This window comes from Oryzias latipes, chromosome 24, assembly GCF_053564925.1.
Source record: "Oryzias latipes strain Hd-rR chromosome 24, Olatipes_Hd-rR_3.1".
NCBI lineage: Eukaryota > Metazoa > Chordata > Actinopteri > Beloniformes > Adrianichthyidae > Oryzias > Oryzias latipes.
In genome coordinates this window covers 14,799,406-14,821,287 of record NC_136260.1, presented here as the reverse complement: position 1 = coordinate 14,821,287, position 21,882 = coordinate 14,799,406, and the positions used below count along the sequence as shown (strand labels likewise).

The following is a 21,882-nucleotide window of genomic DNA, read 5'->3' as shown; positions in this document are numbered from 1 at the left end:
TAAATGGCAAAAAAAAAACAAAAAAACACCATGGAATATTTATTTATGTGATCGGAAATAAGTTTAAGCATGAAGGGATTAAACAAAACAAAAAATAATAATCTTTTGTCTCAGGAATGCTATGCTAGCTCCAGCTACAGCAAAAAGTCATTGTTGCACTCCCAAAGCTTTACTTTAACAAATACAAAGAAACTGTCAAAAACTTTACAAAGTTTTTATTTTATTGAAATTAGTGAAAAGTGGTGCTTAAATGAATATACTGTACTTTGTTACAAAGTCTGCAACTAAGTAAAATGCATAGTTATCACTCTAATTATGACTTAAACAAAAATATCAAACAGATGGATAAAGAAAATGGCAAAACAAGTTAGGTTTGTTTATTTTAATTCCATCTTCTGAACAGGTAAAAGGATGGAAAAAGATACTCAATAATACAAGAAAGAAAACTATACAAAGTCTTAAACCTCCATAGAAGCAGATATGTTAAAAAACACAAAAGCCAAATAGCTTTTGTTTAAAGAAAGCTAAAATTTTAAAAAGGATTTTACTTTCTCTTTCGGTTAAAACAGATTATTTCAAATAAATCCCATTAAAGAGAATTACAAAGTAATATAACTAATTAATTGGATGCTTAAATGGTGATGATAGAAACATAAGATTGTCAAAATCACAAAAAGGGCACAACAGATAAAGTGATGAAGAGTTGGTTGGAGCCAAAGTGGGTTAGGAGAAAGTTCTGACTTAAAAAGGCCTCTGCATTTTTGGTGCAACCTTAAAGACTCACTCCAATGAAAATGGTGTTTTTTAACATATTCTTGTGGTATTTTTCTGATGATGGCGGACATGTTTAAAGAAAATTAAGATAAAAATTGCATTTCTGAGTATTTCTTTATTCTAATTGTGGTGAATCAGGAGCAGATGACAAATTGCCATTGGAAAAACCTTGTAGTTGTTACGTACAAACTACAATCGGCAGGACAGAAGCTCCCTGCTCCGCTCCATGCATCCACTAGTAGACAAATAGATCCATGTGCCACTTCACTTTTTTGTCCGATCTGGCTCAAAACTGTATGGCTAGATAGCTGCAATATTGCTCGCCATTTTTATTGCACCAATGATGTTAGTTTGGTGTTGTGAGGGGCTGTAAGCTAGCAGGAAAAGGTGTAAACAAAGGGATAATGGAATATAAGTGCAGGCTAGTCCACACCAGCAGAGATGATTGGTGTGGGACTTTAAAGCAAAGCTTTGACAGGTTTAATGAGACTGAATGATCACGTTCACGCTCCTCAGATGCAGAAACAGCAGCAACCACCAGGGGGCACTCTTTTGTCCAACAAGCAGACCCACACAATTTAAAAACAATTTCTTTTAAGCACATTTTGGTCTTCAGCGAAATTTGTTTAAGGCTTGAGGGTACAAAGACAACATTCTTCACAAAGATAAAAACTTAAATACAAGCAAAACCTCCTGAGGAACAGTTTGAGGAAACTGTTAGTCCCACTTCCTTCTGAACAGAACTTTACAAAGAGCACAGACGTGCTGTGAAATGAATCCTTCCTGTGTTTTAGGTTTTGGTCCTCCTGAAACAGCCGGCATCAGTTGTTACCGTGGCAAAACACAGTGGTTTTTCCTAATAGTTACTATGAGGTCGGTGACAAACAAGAAAGGAACACGTCATCAAAATGAAGAGGAGGAAGTGAAGACTCTGTGTTTTCTGGACTTCGTGTTAAAGTCTATAACTTTGGATAAAAAAGGACATGAAACCGCCTGATTTTAGACCAAAATTTCTCCACAATTGCATGAAAGACCGACGCCATCAAACAGCAAACATTCCTTAAGAGTTTTTCCTGCAGAAGGATCTGGACTGAATGTTTCACACACCGTTTGCCTCAGTTCTGTTCAGTAAATTAAGACTAATTTAGACAGAGACTAAATTCATTTTAGTTGAAGATCTTTGGAGAACCTGAGGTTTAATTTGTCACTTGATAAAAAAAAAGTTATTTCTTTGGAACATGAGAGTTCTTCAGGTTCTTTGTCAGCATCTTAGATGGAATGGAACCCCACAACCTGATTCTTCAAGCGTCCATGCAGCTCAGAGCCCAGATTAAAATGTCAAGAGAACGGGTCCATTTAAGGTTCCGTAGATGTCGGACCGCCACATGAACATTAGAAGATTTCAAGGATTGGGATGGCGCACAAAAGAAGATGTTCCTCATGTCTGGATAAATGCAGCACGCAGGGATGATGTGGACAGATCCTACAAACTGGATCAGCAGCTTTCTTCACAGCAAAATTATACACTATTCCCTATTTTATTTTGAAAATTTCAAGTTTGCTCAATGTAAGACTCAATCCTTCAGGACCACACTCACTTTACCCCAGCTCATGACTGGTTAGTCTCACTACAGGTGAATTTAGTCCTTCTGGAGGCACTTTTTTTTGGCTTTAAACCCACAGGTGCAGCATCTTTGTAGCTCCGCCTCCGTCTGACCTGCAGGAGTCTGTCAGTCTATAACGGGGCAGCTCACACAACTGAGTCCAATTCTTTGCTTTTAGCATTTTCCCGTGTCTTCTCCTGCTCTATCATCTTCTGAGTGACGTCCTGATCTCGGCTCTGGGCCTCCTTCTTCTCGGCCCTTTGACGCTTGAGCTCCACCCAGGGAATGAAGCACAGCAAGACGCCGCCGATGAGGGGAGGGATACCTGCCAGGTAGAAGGCCACGTCATAGCTGCCCAGTTTATCCCTGAGAAAACCTGCCGGACAGAAAACACATTCAGTTTATTTACATTTATGCATTCAATGATCAGTCTCAGTGGTAAAAAAAAATGTTATTTTAGCAAATAAAAAATGTACCAACAGACATGAATTTAGTCAGCCGAGAAGGACACAGCTGCAGTTTGGCACAAACATTAAGCTGCCTTTCTGTTCAGCCTGATGAGCCAAAATAAACCGGTTACATGAGAGGAGGGCTGCCTGTTTTATTTTTAGCTGGGTTAAAGATGCAAATGACGATCTGCAACTCTGCAGGAAGGTCTTTTGCTTCAGTGCAAACCATGAATGAACACAACATTATCATTTTTTATGGTTTTTATTTGATTTAACTTTAAATTACCAAAACTAGGAACTGTTACTGTTAGACCTGCCGAATTCGGCTGCCTGTAATATTGTTGTTTTTTTTGCCTCAAAATCAATTTTTTTTTATATAAACAGTCAAAAGTGTCAATCAAAAAGTTATCTAACATTATGATAATGTATTTTAACGTAAAACATAACAACATATATTCAATCTCTGACTCCACCCACTGGATTCTGTGAGCTATATTGACTGGAGTGAACTCCGCCCAACTCAACAACCCTGAAAAAGGGGAACTGAAGAGCCACTCTGATCATCTTTAGATCTGCTGTAAGAGCGTTCCCAGTGGTCTTTTCATTATGATTATGATGTTTTTAGCCACATTTTTTAAGTGTTGTTTTCTAGGACATAGTTTCTGCAGAGCAGCAGAAATTCATTAGGAATTCACCTCTGAGTTTTGGGTGCACGGTAAGCCTGTCCTCGTTTCCCATCATTCTTTGTTTACCCTCTCTCCCACTACTTTACAGCCCCTTACAACCCCAATATAACATCAGAAAAAAATACAACAAGAACATGTTAAAAACACTGAAAACACCTTTTTTTTTGGAGTGGGTCTTAACATCCCAGTAAAGGAGAAATTGGGAAACTAAAGGGAGAGTTTTGATTAATTCATCCAGCCGTCAATCAAAAAAGAACCTCCTAGATTTTGAACTCTAATTAAACCAACACAGCTAAAAAAAAAAAAAGAATCAGTTGATGAATAGAAGATCAAGTAATAAAACTCTAAAGAATTTTTAGCACTAGGCCTTTTATTGTTTTTTAAGTTTAACGTGGGAGTCAATGAGAAATTACTCATTTTTTCCACCAGCCTCCAGTGGTCAGTTGAGGAACTGCAACATTTACATCTGGGGGGCAAAAAAACTCTTAAAACAGCATCAACTACTAAAAAAAAAAAAAAAAAACACTCACATTTTTCTTTCTTTTTTTCCCACAAAGCCAAACATGACATCTTGCTGTTATTCATACTTTTGAAATAAGCCACATCCCATAAACACTTTTAGATCATTTCAATAATATATCAAATCTTAATTATTTTGTTTTTACAACCAAAGATTGAAAAACAGTTTAAGGTTTTACTTGAATTATTTATTTATTATTTGTCCTTTATTTATCCAGGCAACACATATTAAGATGACAAATTCATATTTTCAACTGTGGCAAAAAAAGATTATTGAATTAATTGACTTTATTACTGAAAACTCTATTTTCTCTTTTTTTATTTAACTGATCATGATGATCACTTTATTAAAAAAATAGAAAATAACTTTTTACAACTTCAACCTCCATTGTCAGGGCTCCCCATTTTTTTGTGCATCTTTATACTTCTGTTCTACAAGGCCATTCTCTGAAACCTTCAAGCACTTGTGATCCAGTTCCAGGTCTAAATGATCTGATGGTTCTCTCAGCCACAACAAATGCTGTAAAAAAAAAAACCTTCAACACATTTTGTTCGGGAACAAACGACTTAGTTTTCCTCCGGACGGAATGATGCTCACATGACTAGAGGAATGTTACTGATAACAGTATTTAGGCATCATGGGAAACCAACACAATGTATGTTTTACAGTTGGAGGATTCACATGTTGTTCATGTGAACCTTTCAGAGTTCAAGAAAAACATGGACACTAGGTGGAGCCAACACCCCAGAGTTAAACTACTGTTAACATTTGGTTTTTACATTTTTGAAACATTGTGTTTATGGCATATGAGTTCAGTGCCTTGCTCAAGGGCACACCGACGTCTCTAGCAGCATTCCAGTTTTACCTGCAATTGGGGGACCAGCGACCATTGGCACAGACATGAGGCCCAGCAGGCAGCCGATGGCCTGGGACACATCGTCAGCTCCGACCAGCTCAAAGGCGATGGGCGCCATGATGCAGATGAAGCAGCCGTCAAACAGCCCCATCAGCAGGCAGACGGCAATCAGCCCGCCGAAGATGTTACATAGGGGGATCATCATGGACATGACGCCAATGACGAAGAACGAAGAAACCTTGTGAAGAAAAGAGGAGAAGTTTTACTCCTATTTTTAGTTTCAGGGGAGTCCCGGAAGAGGCGGATCCTCCTGGTCTCAAATTCTGTCACTTCCACAAGATCCTTAACCCTCTCAGTTTATTTGCATTTCCTCCTCTTCTTCTCTGACATTTCATTAGGACTAACAGACTCCTCAGACTGACATAAAGGCTGGTTCAAGCCAGAGCTGTCATGTCAGCTCAAACTCACCTGCAGGAACACCTTGTTGACCCCTTTGACGTAATCTGCAACATGGCCGAAGATGAGTCTGCCGATTCCAGATGTGATCCCAATGCACATGAGCAGAACCTCTTTGTTGGTGTCCGCACCAAAACGCTCCTCTACATGCTTCATCTGGGACAACCAATGACAAACGTTTTTGCATCAGTGTCACAAAAATGACAGGAAATCACAGAAAAAGAAGTCTCCTTTTAATCCCATTTCAAGAATGGATGGATACAGTTGGGTTGTGTCAAAGTAGCAAAAAGAAGACAAACACCGGATCCAATCAATGGCTTTAACCTGAACCATTGTCTTTCCTTTCGTCCTGTCAGAACTTATCAACCTGCAGGCCATTCTTAGATCGATGTTTGCCCTCAAGGTTCCTTCAGGCTCCAAAGACATCAGCTCAGATGTTTCTTGGGTCAGACAGTGCCCACATATCCTTTCCTCCAGGCTACAGCATTCCCGTTCAAAGGACCAGCCTGTCTGTCTCCACCCAGTCCAACAGCCTCCCATCCATCTGCACCGACCCCTGTGTGACTCCCACTCCCCCCTAAATGCAACAACAGGAGGCTCTGTGCTCAGAGGTCCTGCTGTGAGGGGAGGATGGATGCTGAGAAACTCGTGACGGAAGCCCAGTGTTTTGTTCTACGGCGTGGTTCAGTGGGAGAAGAAGGAAGGGGGTGTCAGTGGTTGGATCTAGGCTTGACTCTGAAAAAATGGTGGCAAAAAGAACTAGGGGTTCAAACCATCACCAGTCATCCTCTCCATTCACTCTTTAGCATTAGAGTGGTTGAATTCATTCGTTAAAAAAAGACTTGGGTGTCATCTGTTTCTGGGGTCATTTTGAAAAAGATCAGGCAGTTGCAGAGCAGAACATCTACATCATCAGTCTTAACCCTTGTGCTATCTTAGATGACCCCACCCTTACATTGACGTGTTCTCCCTACCATGACAAAGGTGGTTAAAGGTGGAAAGATTTCATGTAATCCATGGACACCAGTGAAGATCACAAATCATTGAAGAAAAAAGGTTCAGCGCACTGTCTAGTGGGTCTAGATGACCCAACTCCCAACGTTAAAGTGCCTAGGATAGCACAAGGGTTAAAGTGGTCAGGTGGCGTTCTTGCCAGACCATCTTAACTGTATCCTCTTAACATTGGTAGCTGGGGTCTCTGAGGGAGACCCCACCACACCATGTGCGACACTCAATTTGCCACTTAAGCCAACATGTGTGCTTGTTTTTCTTCCCACAATCTGGAAAGTCAACATTTTGGTCCTTTTCCAGGTCCCACATCAGCTTATTTTATTTGCTGAGTTAGCACATGTATGGGTCAACGTCTCTCAAAGAGTGGTTTCGTTTCGGACCATGGAGCGGTCAGAAAACGTTGGGCCCATGAAAGGCTGCTTTCAGCTGTTTTGCTCCAGATCCGTCTCTAGGGCTCAGAGGTCCTACCGCGTGCTGTTACAGCGGCCGCTTCGAAGCCAAAAGGGCAGGGCCCCACTCTGAGGCTGCAGCCGGGCCCAACCCCCGTGGAGTCATGCTCCAAGAAGCAGACACCGGAGAAGGGCTGTGAGCAGGGAGCTGATCTCCTTCTAATAACAGTTCCAGAGTGCAAACAAACGGGGTCCTCATGAGTCAACCCCCCACCCCAAACCCCACAGGGTCCTCTTGCAGCAGAAATTCAAACAATGGATTGAAGGAAACCAAAACCAGGTTACAAAGTTGACTTAAAGCGGAACAGGAGCTTCACACTTAAACTTCCCCCACATCAACAAGAACATACGTGACTTTGTGTACTGTTGCAGAAGAGATCAACATTCAATTCAGTTCAGTGCTGATTAACTGAGAAGAAAAATAAAGTATAGTTTTACTGATGAAAGTCTAAATACTGCAGAACAAAAACACAATGGTAAGTTGTATTAACCTTTTACCTGGCACCAATTTAAATTCCAAAATTCTAACTCTAACCATCATTTGATAATAATTCAAGACTTCTGCCAATTTAAAAAGACACGTGTGTTGATTAAAACGGTTCTGGGACATCAAAAGGTTATAATTCTATTCTAGTGCAGCCATTTCTGGGAGTCACTAAAGAGAATCAAGCATTTCCAAACGTAAACGCATAAAAAGTAACAGAAATATATCCCCAACATTAGATAAACCTGATATATCATGGGAAACTCAAAAAGTCCTCTACAGGCAGTTAAACTTAGTTAAATGTTTGAGTATCATGAAACGTCTTGTTGACGGCGCTGTTTCCAAATCATCAACTTCACCAGGATGCAGTTCTGCTTTAGACGCATGCAACCGCGTGATGCAGGCCATGCTGACACTTCATGAAAAGTTGGAAGAAAGTCAAAAAATCCTGGTTGTTTAACTCAAGTGATGTCAAAGTGCAAATGCACCCAACCAGAACTTCCACGTGATACAAGCTAACGTCAAGTTCAGGGAATGTTTCTTGAAAGTCAGCAGAACCATCGAACAAAGCTTGAGTGAAACTGAGCGGTCCTGTCAAAAACCTTCTGCATTTTGACTTTCACTTTCATGTGCATATACATCCTGTTTTACAGTTAACAGAACATCTTTCCAAACTTCTTCTACGCCCCCCAAAATATATTGAAAACTCAGACTTACCAGGTGAACGTAGGGTACAAAGTACCCGTACAGGGCTGCAGGTATTCCAAAGGCCCAGATGCGATATCCCACAGACTTCCAAATGTTGGTGTTAAAGACCTGTCTCAGGCGAGACTGTCCACTTTGGGAGCTCTTGGGTTTGGGGGGCAGCAGGGGCCTGTAGCTGAAGCCAGCCAGAATCAGAACAAAGATTAGGGTGCAGAGCACCCGCAAGGTGTTCTGAAAGCCCAAGCTGCTGAGCAGGCCAGAGAGCAAGTAGGGCATGAGGATGGTGAAGACGCTGCTGCCGGCTGTCACGATGCCATTCACCAGACCGAGGCGCTTCTTGAAGTAGTGTCCCAGGATGACGAGGCTGGGCTGGTAGGAGAACGAGCAGCCGCAGGCAAAGACCACGCCGTAAGTGAAGTACATGAGGCCAAGGGACCTGTGAGGGCCACAACCAAACTCTGCTTTAGTCTTCAACTGAGCTGCAAGCCAAACAAGAAAACGTCATGTCTCCATTTCTTTAAAGCACAAATGTGAAGTCCACTGATATTTTTTACATGCATTTCTTATTAATGTTGGATTCTATGTTTTACTTTGACCATATATGACCATTTATTAACTTTTTACAACAATTTCTTAATAAATTTTGGTTACCCTATAGCAGGGTTGTCCAAACTATGGTACACAAGCCATACTTTATAGTTTTTCCATGTCCTATAATAAAAGATCTTGCCATTATTGTAGAAATATTTTAATACGATTTTTAAACATGCAAAAATGAGAAATCACACAATTACATGAAGCATTAAGGAAACATCGTCCACTCAGACCACAGCAATAACAGAGGTTCCCCCTCAGTCTTTTCTGTTGTTAAATATAAGGACAATTGTGTGTTTGACATTCACTAACCAATCAAAATGAAACAATTAAGAGTTTTTTTTAAGTTGAATAACTCAAAAATATTTTCATTATTTTAGAGATTTTGGTATAAAATGGGATTCCAAACTCAGCTCCAAGAGCTATGTTAAGAAGTTGTCCGAAGAAATCAAATAATTTGCTTTTTTTTGCATTTTAACAATCTAAAAATGCTCATGATTGTTACAACTGTTGGAGCTGCTCTTCCATTGCTTTGAAAGTATATCCTTAACAATTGAAAATACACGTAAAATTGCAGAATCACTCAAAAAAGACCATCAAATATTCCAGATACTAAAGCCTACGTTACAACATTTCAAACAAATAGAACAGTTTACAATTAAGGATTTCAAAAATGCATGCATTATTTTATACGATGCTATACTCACTTAACCTAATACATTTAAACCAACTGTGACATGATACCAATCGAGCTCTTTAAAGAGCAGTGTGCAGAGGAATCAAGGGGTAGTAAAGTCTGCCAACTTTACATTATCATCTGCAAATGCAAGACTCTACCAATGATCCAAAATGCTGCTTTGTGTCTCATTTTTAATCACCCAAAGGGACAAGTCACACCTATAGACATGCATACATACACTGTGATGCCGCCCAAACAGTGAGTTATAAGTGGGAGGGTATGTTGACTGGACTTTACTTTCCTGATTGTTTTAAAAGCAGCTATTAGGCGGGACAAAATGTGTTCAGATTAGCTATTGGTCCCTCCAATCTCCAAATCAATAGCCTTTCTCCAAAATATGCATACATTTGAGCTCTAAAAATACAAACAGTGGATTTAAAAGAAATACTGCTTTTAGAGTTGTCATAAACATCAAAAACGGTTCAGAAACAAGACAATACCTACCCGTAATTTCTGGACTATAGAGCACACCTGATTCCAAGCCGCCGCACCCATTACATTTTTAAAGGATAAATGATTTTGTACATACATAAGCCGCACCTGTCTATAAGCCGCATGTGCCCACATTGAAACATGTTGTGTAGAATGAGGATGTGTATGAGCTGAAACCGTGTAACCGTGTGTAAGAAAGAGGAGTGAGAGTGTGCAGCGCAAGAGGGAGTGAGAGTGCAGCGGATGTGTGTTGGGGGTGCGCGTTCATGTTTGATATACAGAGTGAAGGGAAACTGTAATAAAAGAAGGTTTCCCCCAGAAGAACAGTGAATGATTCTTTATTGACCCGCTCTGGAGGCTCTGAGGTTCCCAACGGGGAAGTGAACCCCGAAGGAAGATCAGCCTTCGGTGGAGAGAAAAGAAAGAAAAAAGTAATCGCAGGAAAGGTTCAACACATGATATATTTACAAAGAAAGACGGTGCACAGAAAGAGTTTTGAAAGTTCTAATAATATACCTGAGCTTTTTTTTCCAAATAGGGGTGTGACGATAACCACATCACCGCAGTGATGACTCGTCACCTTTTTACCTTTTTACCTTTTTTTTTTTTTTAAGTTCTGCATGTGGTGCGGGATTTGAACTATGATAAACACAATCATCTTTGCTAATAATTTACTTTTTCTGCGAGTCCTGTGTTCAAACTTCGAGGGCTTCTAGGGGAATTTCCATTGTATTCATTTCCATTACAACCTGCGTGCGTTCTTGAGTGCGCCCGCCGGAGTATTTTGTGTTTGGGGTGGGGGTTACAAGGGTTCCGACACCGTGACTCTTGTTGCTTCATCACCGCAGGGATCAAAATCCCACACCGTCACAGCTGTACTCCAGAGCGGTTTAATAGAGAATCAATCACCGTTCTTCTGGGGGAAACCTTTTATTACTGTTCTCCTTCACTCCGTAACACCAAACATGAACGTGCGCGCACTCATTTGTGCGCTATCTCTTGCACTGCTCGTGCTCCTTCCTCCTACACATGCAGCGCGCTGACACACATACTCATTCTACAACACCTATATAGTTAGTTCAGTAGTTAGATAGTTAGTAGTTGGTTGTTACTGTTATTTGTTAATAAAGAACAACGTGTTGTAATTATTACTTGTATTCATTTGCGACGCGGCCGCCGGGGGATTTTGTGTGTGTGTTTGTGTGGGTGGGTGGGGGGGTGGTTAACCGCGACACTGCAAATCCTGCTGCTTCATCCCCGTGGTGATCAAAAGTCCCACACCGTCACAGCTCTATTCCAAACAGTGCCTGTGACGCGGCAGTAACACAGCAGCAACATGGTAGTAACAGCACTACCAGGGCTGGTTAAAAAACATACCGGTAAAAGTCACTGAGAGCAGCAGTAACTTATAGGCACGCACCTCCTATGCACTGACACCATGGAAGTCTTCCTCCTCAGTGTGAAATTGGAATAGCGTCAGACAGTCTTCGCCACACACTCTCTGTCTCTCCTTCGTTGTCGCTGTCAGTGTCACTCTAATCCTGAGGTAAATTCCTTGCACTGTCCTCTCCGTCATACAGCAGACCGGCTTTTCCAAACCCGTTGGTGATGGTGGATTTTTTCACACTGCTTTTAACGACTGCTTTTAACTTGAAAGCTGCTTCATTTGCATTTCTTCTTGCATTTTCCATGATGAGGGTCTGTTTGTGCGATTCATTCAAAAAGCAGGAATTTACATTAAACTTGCGTCTTCCTCGACACATATACCATATACCCCCTGTCTCACTCTTACCCTTTCTGCTCAAGCGCCCCTAGCGGCCGTTAGAAAAAAATGCATAAATTAGCCGCATCATTGAATAAGTCGCAGGGTTCAAAGCGTGTGACAAAAGTAGCGGTTTATAATCCGGAAATTACGGTTGGCTGGTTTCATAAGTAAAGTTGGATTTTTCAAAATAAAAGCCTATTGCTCCCTCCTCCAACCAGCCTCTAGTTGTCGTCAGAAGAACTGCATCCTGGTTGACTTCATATTCAAGATCGGGAGGTAGGGGCTTTGTCATGCCACTGTTCAGATGGCTTCCTGTGGCTCCCCATATCAAATACAAAGTCCTGATGGTCGCTTAGTCAGCTCAAAGACACCTTCCCCTGAAGTCCCTAGACCTGGTCCACAGTCCACAGTCCACTCACTGGGCTCTGCCAACAAACAGCAACTGGCAGTTTTCTACACCACTCAGCAAAATATCACAGATAACATTTTCAGTTCTGTGGTTCATAAAGGTGTAATAAACTATTTGACTATTTTTATTACTCTACACGCCAACATTTAAAGCATTTAAGAAAGTCCCACCTCTTCCATAGTGAACGCGCTTACTTTGAGAAAAAGGAATCTATACATCTTTTTTGTAAATCACTGAAATAAAATATCAGTAAAATGACTGAATACAAATTACCACTTTAAAGAAAAGACTACCCAAACAGCTGTGGAAGGCAAACTACTCTTGTAATCATTCAAATTTGCAGATTAAATAAATTGTGATTTCCTGTATTTGTCTGTTACAACTGTATGTCTTAATAATTCTGTCTTCCTGTATCTGTCAGGGGAAGTCATGTAGTTCTATTTAGCAACAATCTGACTTATTTTCATTTGCTATTTTTCAACACATTCTTTTATAAGCTTTTTGTCTTTTTAATAAAACTAGTAATAAATAAATACAAATAAACAATTGGTATGTTGAAATTTTTGGTGTTTTAAATGATGCCGGTTGGTTCTATTGGATTAATCCACATGTGTGGAAGGAAGATGTTTAGAGATAAGGGGGCAGTACCTCTGGTTGCTGGAGGTTCTTGTTTTTCGACATGAGGCGCAAAGTCTTTCTCTATACTGATTCGCTTAGATTATAGCCCCATTAAGATAATCTTAACCTGAGCAGCATGTACTTTAAGGACAGTCTAGTTTATGGTTGACACTGTTGGAGATTGTCTGCAATTAAAGTGAACTTCAAGAAGCTTTTCATTGAAGTTTAATCCAGTATGAGTAGAAACACAGCTATTGTCAGGATGTTTAGACGCCAACACCCACCAATCTGAAGCTGAGGACTGTCTATCTAAGAATATCTTAGGCATCTAAACAGCCTTTGGTAAAATGTAAACATTCTAGTTAGCTCAATGGAGTTTCCTAGAGGTCAAGTCTACCATGTTCACCAAAACTCCACCTCATTAATCACCATTTCATGTTTTGCTTTTTCTTTTTTATAGGCTGAATTTGAATGTAACACTTAACTTTTACCCCTAACTGCACATACAACGGTGCAGGACAGGTTAATACAAACAAACAAGTTGTATTTTCTCCGTTTTTGATTATATAAACAGGGGACATTTTTTCACCCTTTTCTTTTCGGTGTCTCATTTACCGTGTTTTCAGCACTATAAAGCACACTTAAAAGACTTAGTTTTATGTTAAAAAAATGACACCTTAAAATCTGGTGCACCTTATATATGAATTCTTTCTGGTTGTGTTTACTAATGTTGAAGTGATCTCGAGAGGTAAATGGTTCTCTGACAAAACATCCCTCTGTTATTTTTTCCGAGTTGTATATTATGAATTTGTTAATGTGTAGTCGTGTCCGACTGTTTTTTTACATGTTACTAACAAGGTTGGGAGATAGCGTCACAGTAACGTTTGTTTTCGTGTTTTCAGTCTGTTTTTTTGCGTGTCGCAAATAAGTGGTTAACATGTAGCGTTTTACAAACCAGTTCTAGAGTTACTGTGAATGCTGTTAATAAAGTCTGACTGACTGACAGACAAATCTCTGACTTTTGTGTCGCTTGATGCGCCTTATAGTTTGGTACGCCTTATGTATTACATACGCTTGAAAATAAACCAATGATGGTGCGCCCTATAGAAACTTTGGTAAACTATCGCTTCCCCCTCATCTTAATGAGAAAAGGCACAGTAAACTTAAGGGGAAAGACCCCTGTGACCCAACTACTAAGGCCAGCTCTTGTCTTCATGAATTGTTATCCCTTTAACACCAGAACTTTAGCTCCAGTATTGACGTTCTTTCGATTACCGTAACTCTTTGACCGTAAAGCTGAGAACAGTAGTAAAGTAGTACCACAGTAGTAAAGTGTTTACCCAAGTAACAAATGTATTGTAAGTACATCTTTGCCGCATTTCCACACAAGGCGTCTTTTCTCCGCTTCAGAATCAGGAGGAACTACTTCAATCGCCTAAATGGTTAAAGAGATACTGTAGTTTAAAGAACACGTGTTTTTTAGTGTTGCGACTAAAAAATCAAAGACTTTTTCCACTAAGGATTGAATAAACCTTTGTGCACTGTTGGGCAAAAACACTTGTAGATGGAAGCTATAAATGATCTGCACATTTATAGCTGTTCATTAAGGGCATTAAAGCAGAGAAGTGTGACCAAAATCTCTGATACGACTTCAAAAAAATGTTTGATGCATTTCTCTGAACCTTCACAAATATCAAAAATAGTTATAATTCCTAAATGCTGGAATCAGGACATAAGTAGAAACCAATGACAGGATTCAAGTCCAGTGTAAAATGTGATAACCTGTTGATGATTAGTGGACTGATAGATGCATGAAACTGAATGACATTTTTGTCCAAAAATGATCAGGCTCTGATGCAGATCAATATCTTCCAACTTCACCCAGATAAAGGTCCTCTGCTCTGTGAAAGTCTGTCCAACAGTCAGCTGATAAGGCACAATCTGTTTTATTGTTTTGTTTGTGGAGATGAGGTGTGGCGAGTTTTCAGGAGCCAGTGCTAGCAGAGCCCCGCCCTCACCAGCTCTGCAGGATGGGACAGAGATTACACTTGAGCAAACGTGAAGCCCAGATGATCAGCATCAACGTCAGCCAGGGCGGAGTTCGTCCAAGGTCATGATGGTTAGGGTTAAAGTTTACTCTGTTGTCAGCACTTCCTGTAGCTGAACATGTGACCTTCTCACTGCACCAAAAACTGCTGCTGAAGGATTTTTTTTTTAAGGTTAGCAGAGTCATTAAAATGGTTCCTTACTCAACAAAGGAGCTAGCCAGCAGGCCGACCAGGGCAACAGCGGCGCCACCTACTGCTGTGATCCTGCAGCCAAAAATATCGGTGAAGATGCTGACAATAGGGGAGCAGAAGAAGATCATGCCCATGGCAAGGGAGCCCACCCATGCTGCAGGAGACAGAAAAAAACACAGAAGGAGAGTCCATGTAAGTAGCTGAATAAAAAAACAGACGCGTGACATCCTGTGAAAAAAAATACAGATGAGGTCACTGATGGCATGGACCGATCATGGGTTGATCTTAAAACCTTCTTAACTCTGCTTTTTTCAGTCATGTCTTACTCTGCCCACAAATTCTTCTGTATTTTTTTCAGATATCCTTTTCAAATGTGTCCATTTTCTTTCAGAACTGTCAAAGTTTTTAACTTTTTTTACTTTCTAGTTCTTGTATCTGACCATTATCAAGTGGCTTCACCAATCCACTGCACTTTCACTGTCATCTTGAAGGCTTCATATCTCAATCTGGATCGAACATAAAACTACATCAAAGTCACAGTTAACTCCAGCAGGAGTTAAAAAGCCTGAAAAACTGAACCAAAGGGCAGAAAAAACAAGTCAGCTTTTATGAGGTTTAATGCATTTTAAACAATGGACACTTGCCAGCCCATCAGATAAACATCCAGGAACTCCGGTTTTCTCTCACAGTTCAAAACATGCTTCATAGGTTAATTGATGTCTCTAAATTGTTCCTAGGTGTGAATGTGAGTGTGCCGCTCTGGAATAGACTGGCGACCTATTCAGGGTGCAGCCCACCTCTGCCCAACAGTAGTGGGTCAGTGTTTTTGCCGTCTTTTTTCATACAGCAGGTCGGGGTTCAGGGCTGCTGCTGGTTCCTGTCCAAACATTCAGATGATCTCATGCTGATGGAGGTCTGGTTATGGCTGCATGTAGAACCAGCATGATTGTTTTCTATCAGACGTCAACCTAAAGCCTCTCTAAGCTTGCTGAACCATTTTGAACCTCCTCCTTTATGGAGGAGGTTCAAAATGTACTTGTAAAGATTTCATCTAAATGTCAGAAATGTTTTGCAGAACTGCACCACAAACATCTCCTGTGTGACCCAGTGACCAGCTATTTTTTTAGATCCAACCAGACGACACAAAATTCGATGAGTCCGCTTGGCTTGCTCTCATATTTGTAGGGATAAGCTGAGGTAAGCTTCATGTCATACCCAGGAGTAAGGAAGAGGAGCTACACAGAAGCCACAAAGACGGCAGGAAATTACTGCTGAGTTCTGCAGGTCTGAGTCTGAAACCACCTTTGCTTCAGACATGTAATACGGCTCGTCTGCTGTAACGTTTGTCTGTTGCTGCAGGCGGGTCAGCAGACGGGATTCGGGTGATTTGAGTGGTCTGTGAGCTTCGTTAAAGGCTTTGAACCCGGTCACCCCACAGCCCCACACTCACCGTTTAAACCTGCCCGGCATTCTGCTGGATGTTTTTATGATGGCTAACTGATGTGGGCTCTCCTTTGATCTATCCATTTACCCATCCATCCATTTGCCCAAAATATCCTGACACAGATTTGAATCAAACAAACACATGAACCCAAAGGTCACATAGACCAGAACTCTCCTTTCATTTTCACTTTGAAACTCCTTTATTGCTTTAATGTCCACACATTTCCTCTCATTTACACTAAATGTCACTAGTAATGTCACTTTCCGCCCATCTTCTTCATCAGTGATGCAGCATTCGAGCAGACAGCAGACCGAACGCTGCAGCACTGTTGGAATAAAAGATGTACAACATTTTAGAATCAAACATCATTTTCAACATGAAACTAGGTTTCCATAGGGACATCAGAGATAAATACCACACAACAGGAGCCGCAAAACGGCAGTCAGTCTTGGTAGCATCATTCAGAATATAGATAATGACCTCCACTTTTTCAAACTCACAGCAATTTACTCGTGACATAATCCTGAGCTAGAAAGTCACTCGCTAATTCACTCGCATTAGGAAAAGGACTCATTTCCTATTTAAAAAGGACTCATGGCATTAATCCTGGACCTACTGGTACCTTGAGTTTCTGATGCAGATGTTAATCCTTAGTCACAACTGCCCTCACAGGTGAATATGGCTGTCTGCAGGCTAAAAATGGTCAACCTGGTAATGGGCACGCATGTGTCCTGGACAAAATATCAAGGTTGTGGACCGCTTAATGAGTCCTCTGGTAAAATGCAAACATTCTGCTTTACTTTCTACGTGCATTCTGTCAGCAACAGGTTGCAGTGAACACTTAAACAACATGCGTGTTAGGGTGAAGAAGGTGAGGGAACAGCAACACACACCTGAGCCCCCCTTACGACACACCTCGAAACGGACGTTCCTTTCTCCAGACACCCCAAAAACCTGCAGCCCCCCCAGCCCCCCTTTTCCCTATCATCTCCTCTAGCGCTTTCGGGAGGATGTCCAAACTATCTAAAACTGGCTCCGCCCCATAGACAACCTGTCTATAAAGTAGAGCTTGGGTTTTCCTGAATTAATCCTGAATTGATGCAGGAAGTTGTTACATCAAGCCGAAAAAAACACTTAAAACTCAAATTTGGAATTTAGTGGAAACTTGTAAGAATGAAGCAAAGAAAGGCAGTTAAGCTCCTACATTTCTAAATTTTACTTGTTCAGAGCTTTACTTTAGCTAATATCCCAACAAGATTAATTTAGTACAGCGAGCTGGACTAGAAAGCTTCCAGTGATGTCTTGAATAAAAAGGCTGGGACTTTCAGGTGTCGCAAATTGTACCACATGTCAGACTTGCGTTCATGGTCACAGCTATTCATGTTCACAAGGTTTTGATTTTGGACATTTCCAACCAAAATGCATAAAATGAAGTGTTCCTTTGAAGTTTGTTAATTTGTAAAACACTTCAAGTGCCGACAAGAACGCATAATGGATAGGACTCCTGTGAAGGATCTCAACAGACATGATCTCCACAGACCTGCAGACATGCACGGAGGAGGTTTTCTGCATGGAAGTTGGAATTATGTTTGAACACATTCCTACAGATGCATTTTTCTCTGGAAACTCTTGCGGCTCCAACTTCACCACCTCCAAACTCCAGTGTAACCCTGACTAGGGCCTCTGAGGTGCAGCTTCACATCTGGAGTGGACCATAAATCATCAGACCTCCATCTCCATATAAGAGCAGCTGGAAGTCATTTGAGGGGGGGGGGGGGGGGGGGGGGCAGTGAGAAGTGCAGTAGTTTGGTCTTGGTTGTGTTTGTGCAGCAGGAAGTGAAAGCTGATGACAAACAGAAAACAGCAGGAAGTAGGATTTGTGGCCATGAGGAAAACAGAGTTCAAACACACACGCCGGAGATGACTTCACTGTCCTCAGGAAAAGAGAGTGCCATACCAAAAATGTTAAACGGGAGTTATGTTTCACGTCGGGGGGAGACTGGGGGTGGTCCGCCGGAGCTGGATAGTGATTGGGGGGATTTCCATCCACCCTCTGTTTAAGCAGAGAATATGGAGACAGAAAAATGCTGAGGCTTAACTCCTCACTCCCAGACTTGTCTGGGCATTAAAACACAGAAGCCTGCAGAGGAAGTGTGCCCACTTGAGCAGTTGATATGTCGTTTTGAAATTTTACAAATCAAATTATAAAATTTAGAGCTTAAACCTGGGCTTTTGTGGAAACTTAAATTTTAAAAGCACAAATAAGGTAAAAAAGAAGACCAAAAAATACAAATGTGGTTTAAAGTCCCACCCGATCATCTTTTGATCTATTTCAAAAGCATTTCCAGGGTTTTATCATTATTATTATGCCATTTTTAGCCAAAATTGAGAAGACTTTTGTTTTCTAGGACATAGTTTCAGCAGAGCAGCAGTAGTTTATTACAAATTTGCCTCTAAGCTCTGGGTGGGCCTGTTGGCACCAAGCAATCTCGCCCCCACTTCCCGTCAACCATCTGTTTACTCGCTCTCCCACTAGCTTACAGCCCCTCACGACCACAACCTAACATTACCGGTGCAACAAAAATGGGACATAATGATATTGGAGCTACCCAGCCGTACAGTTTGGGTCCAGATTCCAGCTCAGACGAGGAAAACAAAGACGTACTTGGATCTATTTGTCTGCAGGTGGATGCATCAGATTGGGGCGGAGCTTGTGGCTCGCCGATTGTAGTTTTTGCATAACGAGTACGACCTTTTTTAAACTGCATTTTTTTCATCTGCTCCTAATTCACCACAATTTTTAAAAAAATATACTTACAAACACAGTTTTAATCTTAATTTTCTTTATATTTGTCCTCCATCATGGGAAAAATGATACAAGAACACACAATTTTCATTGGAGTCGGTTTTAACAACTTCCAAGTTGGATCATGTCCTGCAGCCTCTGGTTAAAAATGGGTGGCACAGAAACAAACAGCACTTCTCATCTTTGAAATGTCTCAACAAAAAAACAGCATCCTAAAGTCACTACTGAAATATTACATTTAAACTGTACTTAAATGCTTAAATAAACCTAAAATAAAAATAAAATCAAATTGAAAACTGAATCTGCATTAGGGGCGCTATGGCAACCGCCGCCATCCTGATTGTCAGTAATATATTGGCTGTGCCGTCTATTTCCAGAGAGAGGATCACATCATCATGTTTTGAATTGAGTTACGCTGGCGCTGCTCTTTCTCCTGGTGCCGCCTGCCATCAATGATGGACTTTCAGAACCATCCAGAACAAATACCCGTAGTCTATTTTAAAAAAAAAAATCTTTACACTGCAGAGGCTGTTTGTTGGACGTCCCTGCTTTCATCTGACTTTAGAAGACGACAACCTCACATCATTACCCTCCACCTCCGTGCTTCACAGCTGTGAGAAAGGACTTGGACAGAAGTGCTGTGTTTGGTTTGCGTCTGTTTCCATCACGTGAACCTTCTCCTCCGTTTATCGCTGAACAACCTTCACCTGCAGCTGACACGCTGCAGATCAAACGGCCAGTCAAACATTAACTCAAAAAGCTTTGAACCTGCCAGTTTTTTGTGTTTGTTTGTGTTTTATATTCACATGGAGTGTGGAGGAGAAAATAACGAAATTGAGTTAACTGCTCAGAACAAAGAGTCAAAATCCTTCCAGGTTGATTTCTGTGAGGGTTGCTCAAGAGCAAAGAGATTACAGGACAGTCTGGAATTGTTCTGGAGGATGGATCAGATCCTGCACAACTGGGACGCCTCATGGCTCCAGAACTCTGCCAGCCTGGGAACGCCGCCAACTGCTAATATTTGCTGCTCTGACGTACGCCTCTGTGAGGTTTGGCCCTTTCAGTCAATAACAGATAATCTATCAGTGTTGAAGGCTGATCTGTTATTGGTGACCGACCAGTCGGACCAACACCTTCTCCCATCATGACGACGGTTCTCGGCAGACATGATCCTGAAACAATATTTGGCTCTCAGAAAAAGTTTCACTCCAAACAGAGGTTTCAGGTTTCCCCCCTCTTTTTGTGTTTTCCTTTTCACACTGAGTGACATTAATCTTCACCCAGCGGGGGCCGAGTGACGTCCACTTGTTGATGTGGACATTGGTCTGTCATGAAATTAGCTTGGAGGAGCTCTGCAGAAGATCCAAAGGTCCCTGGTGGGTCTAACATTAGAAGGCAGTTTTTATGGCACAGCGCCCACAAACACCCCCCACCCCCTCATCTGGCGATCCCACACGGAGGGGCGGGGGCAGCAGATGTGAAGGCCACCACTGTGGCATCTGAGGCCGCTCTGAGGGTTGCACGGTCCCGCCTCCACACAGCACTTGGTGATTGGCTAAAAGCCTTTTTATTGTTCTTTCTAAGGAAGCTGGAATTGCTGTGATGGAGCTGATTATTTCCTGGAAAGTAGTGCCATTTGTCAGCATAAGAGGCACAGTGGATCATGTGAGTACAGTATATCATATAAGCAAAGGGCTAACTTAATGCCTCTATCCTTCAGCAAACACAACACCACCAGAAAGATAACAACTTTTCCCCTTCAACACTAATAGAATGTTGCATTCCAAAGAAAAAAAAAGCTTGCTATAAACTGCAGCATCATAAGGTTTTAGTTTAAAACCACATCCAGAAGCTGAAAAATGTATCCACTGTTTACAGATCTACTATTTAGTCTTGTATATACTATTATATATACTATTGCTCAGTCAATGCTGACATCAATGTTAACAGCAAAGTCATTTTCTGCTTCAAAAACTCAATAAAAACAGATCCTGTACTTTTATGAATTAATGTAGCATCTTTTATATGATACAATGAGGCAGCCCCATGACCCTGAGAGGACTGAACAAGTTTAGAAAATGCATGGATGGATTTGTCTTGAACTTGAAAACTTTAGTTTTCAGGGAACCTAAATATATGAAATATCACAGATGACCTAAAAGATGAAAAAAATTTGATTAATCAATATTTGATATTTGAAGAGTCAATATTTGAATTTTTATTGTATCAATTTAACAAAATATGAATACTTATACTTGCACTTCAGTTATGTCACAAGTGACCTTTAATTCGACATGTTTTGCTTACATACACCTTTAGTCTTAAAAGTATAGACATTTTAAGCCTTGTAGTTGTTGGGCTTTGTTGGGAATAAGGTTTTAGGAGAGCCGGTGTAAAGTAATACCATCATAGTTGAAAATAATACAAGCGAAAAGTCTTTTTTTTTTGGTCAAATCAATGATTTCTCTTGCCTACTTCTTGATAATGTTTTTGAAGTTGACGATGTTTTCTGTGTTGTACTTGGGAGAAATAATCGGATTTCATTTATATATTTTCCTTCTTTCGAAATGTCTTTTTATATTTTATTGCTAAGTTGTTGTGTAAAAATGTCTGCTGTTAATTTGCTTAATATTAAATCTTCTTTTTATGTTTTTTTTATTGTGAAGCACTTTGGTTCCCTGATGGTATTATGAAACTGGAAACTGTGTAACTGGAATAAAGTTCATTCATTCATTAATTCATAAATGATTCATTAAATGAAGGGGTGGACATTAATCTCCAGAGTCATAGGTAGTTTTAGTTTAACATAGCAAACAGAACTCTTCGTCCAGTAATAAAATC

The 21,882-nt window shown here is 40.8% G+C and overlaps 1 protein-coding gene across 2 annotated transcripts in view; it reads right to left on the bottom strand.

Annotated features, from left to right (window-relative positions):
• Positions 1-199: 199 nt before the first annotated feature.
• Positions 200-21,882, bottom strand: part of slc16a10 (solute carrier family 16 member 10) — a 35,227-nt gene continuing 13,544 nt past the window's right edge. For both annotated transcript variants that reach the window (XM_004083616.5, XM_078942615.1), the window contains 5 exons: positions 14,801-14,945; positions 8,007-8,430; positions 5,358-5,501; positions 4,899-5,127; positions 200-2,754 (listed from right to left, as the gene is read on the bottom strand). In XM_004083616.5, the coding sequence (XP_004083664.1) occupies positions 2,525-2,754; positions 4,899-5,127; positions 5,358-5,501; positions 8,007-8,430; positions 14,801-14,945 (1,172 nt within the window). In that variant the 3' untranslated portion in view covers positions 200-2,524. The remainder of the gene's footprint in view (positions 2,755-4,898; positions 5,128-5,357; positions 5,502-8,006; positions 8,431-14,800; positions 14,946-21,882) is intronic.